This window comes from Solanum stenotomum, chromosome 10 (genome assembly GCF_019186545.1).
Source record: "Solanum stenotomum isolate F172 chromosome 10, ASM1918654v1, whole genome shotgun sequence".
Classification (NCBI taxonomy): Eukaryota; Viridiplantae; Streptophyta; class Magnoliopsida; order Solanales; family Solanaceae; genus Solanum; species Solanum stenotomum.
The window spans coordinates 45,036,138-45,047,835 of record NC_064291.1 but is presented as its reverse complement, the minus strand read 5'-3'; the positions used below and the strand labels follow the sequence as shown (position 1 = coordinate 45,047,835).

At 29.4% G+C, this 11,698-nt stretch overlaps 2 protein-coding genes across 2 annotated transcripts; both read left to right on the top strand.

The window, feature by feature from the left end:
- Positions 1–1,347: 1,347 nt before the first annotated feature.
- On the top strand, positions 1,348–4,079 carry LOC125841968 (aspartyl protease family protein At5g10770-like). The gene is made up of 2 exons (XM_049521156.1): positions 1,348–1,564; positions 2,830–4,079. Exons 1-2 carry the CDS (start codon positions 1,408–1,410, stop codon positions 3,996–3,998), a joined length of 1,326 nt encoding a protein of 441 aa, XP_049377113.1. The 5' UTR covers positions 1,348–1,407; the 3' UTR covers positions 3,999–4,079.
- Positions 4,080–7,238: 3,159 nt separating this feature from the next.
- Positions 7,239–9,675, top strand: LOC125842047 (aspartyl protease AED1-like). The gene is made up of 2 exons (XM_049521244.1): positions 7,239–7,540; positions 8,392–9,675. The coding sequence occupies exons 1-2, from the start codon at positions 7,396–7,398 to the stop codon at positions 9,561–9,563; spliced, it is 1,317 nt and encodes a 438-aa protein (XP_049377201.1). The 5' UTR covers positions 7,239–7,395; the 3' UTR covers positions 9,564–9,675.
- The last annotated feature ends 2,023 nt before the right edge of the window (positions 9,676–11,698 follow it).

Here is an 11,698-nt window from a genome sequence, read left to right as displayed (position 1 = left end):
TGCCGAGTGCGTACATCTTATCTATCTATATAACTAAATTGGTTGTCACACTGTAAAAAAAAAGAAAGTAAAATAATTTTTTTAAAAAAATGTGTCATGTACCAAATACTCCATCAAGTTTTCAAAAAATATGGGGTGAACTTTTTCATTGTAATAAAATGGCAAATTTCCACCTCGAAATTAGATGAATATTCTGATTTCAGTGACCTTTTGAACAGTAAAGAGAGACCCCATTGATTTGGGATTTGGACTACTAGTGGACTGACCTGGTCTTACATTTTAATTGGTAAAAGTCCTCTACTCTACTCTTATCACTTGATGGATACAATTTATGTAATATGAATATTTTAATATTTATTTTCCATTTGTCAATATGCTTCAGCCTTGTAATTAAAAATAAACAAAATATTATCACTATATCAAAATAATTGTTAGTTGTAATTAATTAACGATAATAGCTTAGTACTAAAAATATCTTTTTAGCGTCATTTAACATTCTTTGTAAATGTCTCTAAAGTCTATAGCGACACTGGATCAAATGACAATAAACGAATGTCGGTAAAGACTATATCATTCTTTGTTAATGTGTATATTCTTTTTTGGTAAGTGTTAATGTATATATTTATCGATGGTAAAAATTGTTTTTTGTTGTAATGTATATAAAGAGTTAATTTTTTTATGTAGTGAACACTTAAGAATAAAAGTAAATGTTTTTTTTCAAAATCTGAATTGAAAATATCTGATAAAAAAATACTTTAACATATATTCATGTACTCATTTGAAATGATTCATAATTCAAATATTATAAAATTTACTGATAAATTTTTAAAAAATTGGATATATATTAAGACAAGTTATTTTGAATGATAAACCTCATATTTGATAAATATAGCGTCCAAATTTTTTAGTGGTCTTCAAATGAAGTTCTTCTCCTCTCCTCACCGTGAAAATAATTGAAAGATTGGTCAATAACGGGTGACAGAAAATTGAAAAACATTAAAAGAGAGAAAAAAAAAAAATCTTATTTGTCTTAATTTATGTGACATTTTTTAAATTTGGAGAATAAAGTAAATTTTTGTTTGATCACGATTTTTTTCATTTATTTTATAAATATATCGAATAATCAACTACATTGTAACTTATACTATTAAAAAGTTCATGTCTAAATTTCACGTTCAATTTTTAAAAGAAAATTGACTTTCAAAATCTGAACGGTACTACCTAAATTATAACCAAGGGAATAATGGCAAAGACTTGAAGTCGTCTCCTATATCATTGACCTCTTCTCCTTTGTTTCAACTCTAGTAATATAAATAGTGGGTATGATCAATGTTATTATAATAAATTAAAGGAGTGAAGCAGCACAACACATAACAAAAAACAAATTTGTATTTTGAGACTCATTTTATGGCTTTGATCAATAAACTTATTTTCTTTTTGGTGTATTTTGGTTATGACCAAATACTGCCTATTCTTGGAGAAAATCACTTAGCACCACCACATTATAAGGTGGTTAATATCAGCTCGTTGCTACCAAAACCATACTGCCAGGAGTCTACCTCAGGTAAAATAATCTCTATTTTTTTTTATTTTTTTTATAATCTCTATTTACACTCTTAATTTTGACAACTCTTACCTACTGCTAGAAACAACAGAGACAAATTTAGAATTTTGAGAATATGTAGTATATCACTAAAAAAAGAAGGGAAAGTATATTTATTCGATTTGAAGTCCTTTATGCAAATAACTCAACTTTTAATTAAGTGTACTATTTAGTGTTCTTTTTAGTTCGTTTAGAAAAAAATTTGTCTTCTTTTCTAGTTTGACAGTTTCTTAGTTCTAGCTTCCACGTGTATATTTAAGACTACAATTCAATTTTTTTGGTATATTATATGTATTTTTAGTTTAAGAATACAATATTCTAAAGTCTTATTTGATTTTCTAAATTTTGTGTCTAAGTCAAAAATGTCACTGAACAAAAATGCTTACAGTTAATAGTTTAATTTTAAAATATCATTGTTGTTGGTAATATGGTATGACCATTCCCTTATTATTAGTTAATAAGTCAAAAATGTTCTTTTCTGAATAAATATATTATTCCTTTTCTTTTTAAACACTTTCTTTTCGTAATAATAACTTTTTTTTATTAGCAAATGCTTATCCAATTTCAATTCGAAAAATATTAAGAAATACAAACATTTTCTATTTTTTGAATTTATTTTGCGCTATCAAAATGAAATTAGTGATTGAATTACTATAATTCTTATATATATGACATATATTATCGATTATAAATGTATCTGTACTTATTCTATTTTAACTAATAAAATGAGATTAAGAAGAAGAAAAAGATTATTTCCTACTTATTTTATTAGTTAAAGTGACTCTTAAAAAAGAGATAAGGATAGAGTTCTTTAAAAATATTCTTATTAGAAATAAAATGTATATTTTTTAAAAAGAAATAATATATTTTTGACCATTAAGTAATAACATGAGTATTTTTGGGCAAAACTAGTCACCGTAGAAGTATTTTTGAATTGAACTATAGACTACAAAAGCATTTATAGACGAAACGATTAACTGAAGTGTTATTTAATTTCACATAATTTCAAAAACATTTTTTTTTTATCCTTTTCTGTTATTTTTTTATTATTTTGGGTTATTTGTCATTACTAGTACTTTACCGCTATGTAGGTTGTATTATTGATTTTTTTTATTTATCATTCAATTTTTCAATCCAAATTATCCAATTGTATTCTCTTTTTTACCCTTGCATAAATTCACCTATTTGCTATTTCACTTTTTTTCATCTATTGAATTTGCTTATAGGTCCAGCAATCGGATCTCAGAAATTGAAAATCGTATCAAGACATGGACCATGCTTTCCAAATGCTAAAACTCCATCATCCGATTCCGAGCAACTTATGAATTGGGATGAAGTTAGAGTTCGTTCAATCAACAAAAAACCTAAAAAAGCTCCATCTGTTCTTAGTAATTATGATTATGGAGGCTATACTGTAAAAATAGGTCTTGGCACACCTCGACAATACTTCTCCTTAATGTTTGATACTGGTAGCCCAGCGACTTGGGTGCGTTGCAAGTCCTGCACCAAAGGTTGCAAATCAAACAATCCTCTATATGATCCTTCAGTATCATCGACACATACAAATAATAAAAGCGGGTGCAATGGTTCATTCAGTTTTGGTTATCATGATAATTCGTCTATAGAAGGCATTTGGGGATGTGATACTTTTACCCATGATGATCGTGATATTGGTCAAATACAGAATTTTCGATTTGTTTGTGGCCAAAAAATGGAAGGTGACTTCGAGGAAATGGATGGAATACTTGGACTTGGCAAAGGAAATTCCTCTGTAATGTCTCAAATTCCTTCAATGCAGCAAATGTTCAGCTATTTTATCCCAATAACAAGTAGTCGTATGGGAAATTTTTATTTTGGGAACGAAGTGATGGATCGATCTAACGATTGTTCAATTACTCAATTTACAGAGTTGGTAGATGGGCAATGTAAAGAATGCTACTATGTTGATCTAATTGGTATAAGCGTAGCTGGAAATAAACTGGATGTATCTTCGAGAATATTAACTTCTAGAGAGACAATTATAGACAGTGGAACTGTGATTACTCAATTGCCAGAAGAGGTATATTCTGCACTTCGTGATGCTTTTAGACAGTCCATGTTGGGATATACATTGTTAGAAAAGACCGATACGTTAATGGACACTTGCTACAGAGTAAAGAAACCTTTTACTATACCAGAGATTAAATTCCATTTTGGAAAAGAAAATACTATTGATGTGAGTTTGTCGGAATCAGGAACTCTGTGGACTCCAACAGAATCAATAATGTGTTTGGCTTTTGCTTCAGCAAAGGATAATCTCTCCATTATTGGTAGCGTTCAACAACGTGGAATGAATGTGATTTATGATTTGAAAGAGAAAAGAATTGGATTTGGCACCAATTGTCCAACATACTGATCACAGCCAGAGCCAATTTTCGTTTTTCATGTAATCCTTTTTAATTGTTACTACTTGTTATTTTATAATAAAATAATAATAATAATAATAATAATAATAGAAATGTAATTAAGCAACTTGTGATGACTATTTGTTGTAGTATATATTGAGAGAGGGATTGAGTTTTTTTTTTGTTTTGTACGAAGGAAAATGTTTTCTGGTAAAGTAAGTAAGTTTTTTACTTATTTTCTAGTGTTTGATACGTAAGTAAATAAATATTATTTTAAAAGCATTTATATGTAATGGAGATGGAATGGGTCGGGGTGGGATTGATAAGGTTGATTTTTCTATTTCCCTAATTTTGACGCTAAAATAACCTATCGAGTCTATCCTATAAAATTTCACTAATAGAATTTTCAGTTTCTTTTACAAAATTTAGACCGTAATTTAAATTTTAGTTTCTAAATTTGTGTGAATTCAACATTTCGCATCACTTTGAACCAAGACCTACACTTTAATTTAACCATACTTTTTTTTATAGGGACTTCGATTTTATCATAGCTTTAATTAAACCATAGGTATAAAGTATTTAATTTGCTCACTACATATTTGCAGTGGAACTTCAGCTTAAATGTAACTAGTGCTAATTAACTAATTAAAATGTAAGCCTAATAGATACTTAAACAAAGGATCTAATATGAAGATAAACCAAATGAAAATCCTCCCACACAGCGTATGGTGTGGTATAAAAAAAAATTCAAAGTTTTTCTATCCGCTTGATTAGATATTCTGAGAAATATTTTCTTAAAGAAACTATAATAAGTTCATAAAAATAAAAAAATAACTTTCCTGGTGAGAGTAAGAAAATCGAATATCGTAAATAACATTTCAGATTAGTTTAGTTGTCTCTCTTCCACCCCTAACACTATTGTTCCTGTAATCAAAATATAAAAAGAAACAAGAAAAATAACAACATTAAAGTTTTAAGCCCACAGGCCACAGAAAAATGTGTTTCCACAATTATTCAAGTTTGGGATTAATTCCTTCCAAAATAGATTAATAAAACACTATCCTACTATTGCATTAATAGTGACAATCGAAATTGCAGAACTTTAGCGCATTCAACAAAAGAAATTCGTCAAAATCGAGGAAGCGACAATAAGGGCAAAAGGGGAAACTCTCTTCTCAACTCTTTAATATCTAAGAGTGTTTCTATTTAAAAGCACAGAAAATCTCGCATTATACCTATTTTTTAAGACTTAACTTTTAAAGAAATTCGAACCCCTAAAATGACTTTATGTAAATGTGCAAATTTTCACCATGCATAAAATTAATAGATGTATATTTTGGTTCCAGTGACCTTAGCTTTCTGTAAGACAAAAGAGTGACCCCATTAATTTGGATTACTAGTGGACTGACTGACCTAGTTGTCTTCAATTTTAATTGGGTTAAATTAAAGGTACGTTCTCTACTACCCTAACACTTGATGGAGACATTATGATATTTATTTCTCTAAAAATTTTTCAATATGGTTAGCTTAATTGTGTTAAATATATATATTTTAGTGATAATTAACATTTTTTAGTAAATGTTTCTAACACTTATAACGACATTATATCCAATGACAATTAACTAATATCGATAAAAGTTTGAACACTCTTTGTTAATGTCTATATTTATTGCCACTAAAAGTTAGTTTTTGTTACAGTTAAGGCTTATTGATAGAGAAGTTAGAGTTGATCAGGTTCAATCAATTAATGTCTCATGAAGGATATAACATAATCTTACCTTCTAATTGTTTTATTTTTGTTTCACAATTTGAGAGGTTCTTGATAAATAAGTGATAGAAATTTACATAGTTAGAATCTTCATTGTACATCACAAATAATTTTTATTTGAAACTATTTAAAAATATTAGAAATCTTCCAAAAAAAAATCCCCATCTTGACAGCTATTGGTCAATAACGGGTTACAACAGCTAGAAGTATATAAACAAAAAAGAAAAAGGAAGAATGATCCAAAGATTTGGAGAATCTTAGCAAGACCGTTTCAAAAGGATTGGCGGTCGAAAGTAAAATTTTATAAAGAGGTTTTAGTTTTTTTGAGTTGATATATATATATATATATAAATTGAATAATAATAATAATAATAATAATAATAATATAGTTAGTGTAATTCTATAAGTGAGGTCTGAAAATGATAGAATGTACGCACATTGTACACAATGCAAGTTTTCAATGCAAAAATATAGTAATATAAAGTTAGAATAATAAAACGTAACTCAAGAATTTGAGTAACTGATATAATGATATCGAAATAGTATTTCACTGAATTTGATAAATTGATATAATGAAATTGAAATAGTGTCAACTTGTTGCAGTGCTTAAAATTTGAAGAACACAATGAAAAGCAAATTCAATCATTTTGTAAAGGAAAAAAGGATAAATATACCCCCGAACTATCGTAAATGGTATGCAGATACCCTCCGTCATACTTTTGGGACATTGGTGCCCCTGCCGTTCAAAAACTAGAACATATATGCTCTTCACTCTAACATAAGACTAAATAGGGACACGTGGCATAATCTTATCCGTCGATAAATGTCGGATCAGTGGATAAGATTATGACACATGTATGTCCATTAGTATAAAGGATATATATGCTCTAGTTTTTGAACGGCAGGGGCACCAATGTCCCAAAAGTATGACGGAAGGTATTTGAATACCATTTACGATAGTTCGAGGGTATATTTGTCCTTTTTCCCTTTTGTAAATAGACAACAATAGATTATGCATAATGTAAAATGTTTGATTGTTTGAGAGACTTCAAAAAGGGCAACTATAAGAGAATAAAAATAATGAAAGGAGAATGAAAAAGATAATTATAAAAATAATAATTTGGTTCATGTTAATTGTAATGATATAAATGAAGCAACAAATTAAAATAGATAATCATGTAAAAAATGATACTACAATTAGTTGAAAAACTATTTCATTTCTCAATTATTACAACAATCTTCATATTAAATAAGGTGATTATACTTTCTACCCAAAAATTTCTTTTCAAAGTTAATAGTTAATGATATTTATATATATGTTGCCGCCCAAGTCATTGCTTTAGTGACTTTATAGTCGAGCCATCTCTATATCTTAGTAGTTCAGTTGGTTGACAACTTAGCTTTCACCTTGTTAGTGATGGTTCGATTCTCCATTTTGTAATTTCTCTCATTTTCCCTGCCCCTAATTTTAGAAAAGAAAAAAAAACTTTGAAGTCCTTAAGGCATTGACCTGTTCTCCTTTTAAAGTATATAAAATTGTGGTTGATCCTATAATAAACAAATTGAAGGAGTCAAAAAGCACAACAACACACAACACAAAAAAAATAATTGTGTTTTGAATACTTTCATTCTACACATATATGGCTTGGATGTATAAACATATTCCTACAACATGCTTCTTTTTGGTCGTGTGTTACCTAACAATAAAAGTAGTGCCTATTCTTGGAGAAAAAGCACCTCACCCTCAGTTTCAGGTGGAACCAAAACCTAACTGCCAGAGCTCAGGTAATTAAAAAAATTCCATTTATATGTGTGTCATGGTTTAGAGTAGCCAACAAGTATCCGTCACTTTGTCATACCACTCATGCATAAAATTAAAGCATAAGTGAGCTAGTCTATAATTTCATAATATGTTTATTATGGTGTGATTCGATATAATGGAGTTGAGGGTTCGCTCCGCGGCTCGTGTATGCCTCGGGCGTAAATCAATGATTTTTCAAAAATTAATCGATCCAATCGAATCGATTAATCGGTATTTTTTTTAAACAAGATTCGTTTTGTCATGTTCAACATCAGTATAAGAAAGATTGCTTGAACTTAGATCCATAAAAGGATAATCCGAAATTAATATAATATAAAATTCATAAAGATAATGCTCGAAACAAACCATTACACCCCTACCACCAATTATCACAAGTTTGGATAAATTAGTCTTTTATTGTAAAAAAAGGCGTAAGCAAACTACTTTTTAATTTACCTTTTTTCTATTTAAAAAAAAATGGGGTAAGAGAAATTTAGAGAGGATTATAAGGTGCGGAATTGAACCCTTAAAAATAAGATAAAAGTTCAGATAATCAATCAATTGAGTCGTAGTTTAAATTGTATTGAAAAAAGGGCCAATTTTTAGTAACACTTAACCACATCATAGGTATTGTTATTGACTTTTTTTCATACTTGTTTTCTATCATTTTTGCTATCCAATTTTGTATTCTCTTATTCACTTTTGTAGTTATGAGTTATGACCATGCAGCCCTCTTTCGAAACTTTTTAAATTTTGAATTTGTAGCAATATTTGCCTAATTCATCTATTGAGTTTGTTTCATGGTGCTTATGAAATTATTATGGTTCTTATATAGGTCCAATAATTGGATCGCAAAGAGTTTCAAATCGTTGTTCTCCAAATGCTAATTTGACGAAAACTCCATCAGCTGGCAAATTACCTGTAAACAAGAATCAAGCTAGAGTTCGTTCAATCAATAAGAAACAGAATCGCCATCATTATCGTTACACTCTTTCTGATAATGAATATGATCCTAATGCTGATTATGGATTGTTTACCGTAAAGATAAGTCTGGGCTCACCACGACAATATTATAGTTTAATTGTGGACACTGGTAGCCGTTGGACTTGGGTACGTTGTCGATTTTGCAGTGAAGGTTGCAGTTCAGATGATCCCCCGTATGATCCTTCAAAATCATTGTGCGATTATACATTAACAATTCCCTTTAATGCCTCTTATGATGATAAGTCATTTGTAAAAGGCATTTGGGGATGTGACAATCTCACTATAGATGATTTTGGTTCAATAATGAACTTTCAATTTGGTTGTGGCCTTGAAAACTACGATGGCAATGGCGATAATTTTGTTAATGCAGCTGGAATTCTTGGACTTGGCAAAGGAGAATGGTCATTGACATCTCAAAGTGGTGCATCAATGCAAATGTTTAGCTATTTTGTCCCAGAAAATGGTGGTGGTGCGGATATACAATTTGGGGATAAAGCCAGAGAAAAATCTAATACTTGTACAAATCAATTTACACCAATGGTACAAGGGATCGATCAAGAGAAATACTTTATTGATTTAGTTGGTATAAGTGTAAATGGAAACGAACTCAATGTTCCATCGACTGAATTCATGTCTCGAGGGACAATTATAGACAGTGGAACGATCATTACTCGATTGCCAGAAGTGGTATACTCTGCATTTCGTGATGCTGTTAGACAGTCCATGTCAAGTTATACATTATTAGATGAAATCGATGAGCTAATGGATACCTGCTACAGCTTAGAGGGATTAATCGAACCAATCGCGTTTCCAGAGATTATATTCCATTTTGGGCAAGAGAATACTATTGATGTGATTTTGACAAAGGAAGGAACAATATGGAGGAAAAATGGTACACTAAATTGTTTGGCTTTTGCTGCAGCAGAAAGCTATAGCATTATTGGTATTGTTCAACAGCGTGGATTCAATGTGCTTTATGATTTAGAAGGGAAAACAATTGGATTTGGCACTAACTGTACATGATTACTTGTATAATCGTTTTTAATGGTTCTTCTTGTTGTCGTATTACTTGTTCCCAGGGTTTAAACTTACTCCAGCCCATGTTTGCATCAAGTTAATCAATAATTGTTTGTAATTTGTTTCTTGCCTCTCTCATTAAATTACTTAATTTTGATAAGTCGAAATAGTTAATTTGACGTGAATATCCTGTGAAGATAAAATTTTACCCTCTCAAAATAGTGGCGGATTTAAAAATTTTAGCAAGAGGTTTAATATTTTCGAAGGATCGGAGTGAACAATTAAAAAAAATTGGATGAATGAGCTCATAAAGAATGTATTAAAGTATCTTAAAAAAATCAAACAATATGTTAGATGACGCATTGCTTAACCGGATTCAAACCAACAACCAAGACCCCCTTGTAATTTATGTCTCTGCTTTCAAAACTCTTTCCTATCTTTGTGTTAGGAAATGTGGACTAACACAAATATATATACGGTAAAAACAGTAAACAAAAAATAGAAAAATAATGACATCAAAATTTTTATGTGGAAATTCTTTTAAATTAGAGAAAAATCACGGATCAAGAGTAGTAACTGATATTACTATAATAATGAATTTTTACATTGTGTAGTCATGAATACAATACTCAAAGTGACTACAACACACTCAAAAGAAATAACATCTTATTGATTTTCCATCTTATTAAAATATCGTTCACACTCTATTTTTCTTCACAAACTATTTTCTTGTATATTTTATGAGAACCTCACTTTGCTCTCTAAATAATTTTTCTCTATCTTGGTGTATATATTTTGAATTGGTGAGTTCATGGCCCTTTAATAGAGAATAATGGTCTATGATGATGTAGGTAATGACATCAGTGCCTAGAAGTGTTCATGATTCGGTTTGGATAAGTTATTGGTCAAAATCAAAACCAAACCAATACAATTCGTTTTTAAATTTCTAAAATCAAATCAAACCAAATCAAACGAAAAAGTTATTGTCAGTTTGGTTTAGTTTGCTCAATTTTTTTGGTTTTTTTATTTGAAAGTAATAAATTTGTTGAAAAAATAGACATCTTGATAGAAACAGATACACATATAGTACATGACAAGCCACATGAAAGCTATTGTGGATTCAATTAAGCACTAGAGTTATTATTATAAGAATAAAGTGATTCAATCTAGAAAATGTGTTACTATGTGATGTAAGGTAGGGTAAGTGCAGATAAAGTAATGAAATTTTTGTGGACTTGGTCTTAGGATTTTAATAGATGGGTTAAAATTAAAGTGTTGGGCTTGAGAAAATGGTAAAGTTAAAAACTTAAGCTACTTAAAATTTAACTAAATATTTATATTTTATTTATGAATAATATATAAATAATTATAAAAAATTTATATATAATTTCTCTTTTCGGTTTGGTTGTTTTTGTGATTTTTTTTTAGTAAAATCAAAACTAAACCAAATAGTATCAATTTTCAAAATTTAAAACCAAACCACCCCAAATGTCAATTATTTAATCGATTTAGTTCGGATTGCGGTTCAATTTAATTTTTTAACCATAACCATGAACAACCCTATCAGTGACCATAAGAAAATCAAACTTAGGTAGAATATTTCTTCTATGATTTATCTGCAAAGTAATACCAACTTTGACAAAGTTGCAAAAAAATCATGCAACAAATAAGGACCTGTTATAAAATGAAGTATAAAAACTAAGAAAATAAGGAAGATGAGAAATAGTATGTGTAGTATTTTCTTTCACTTACTCTTGTCTTAGTTTTTATACTTCATTTTATAACACGTTATCATCACGAGTCTCTTCATCTATGAGCATCCCCGACAGTGATTAGCCGAAACATAAATAGTATAGAGTATATTATATTTTGCTATATAAGTCTTCTTATACTTGATAGTCTAAGTTTGATGTGTCAAATGTAATTATCGTTAATATTATCATGGATTTTTGAGCTAAATATTGGAAGGATAATTAGTACATACTTAATTGATAACCTTGTTGAAAGAATTGAACTCACCGAAATCGTTAGAAGACTAAAAGTGCATAACATGAATTTTTAATTTGGTTGATACTTTGTTGTGGTTATCACCTAGTAATACATAATTGCTTTTAAAGGAGATATAGTTGATTTAATGAATC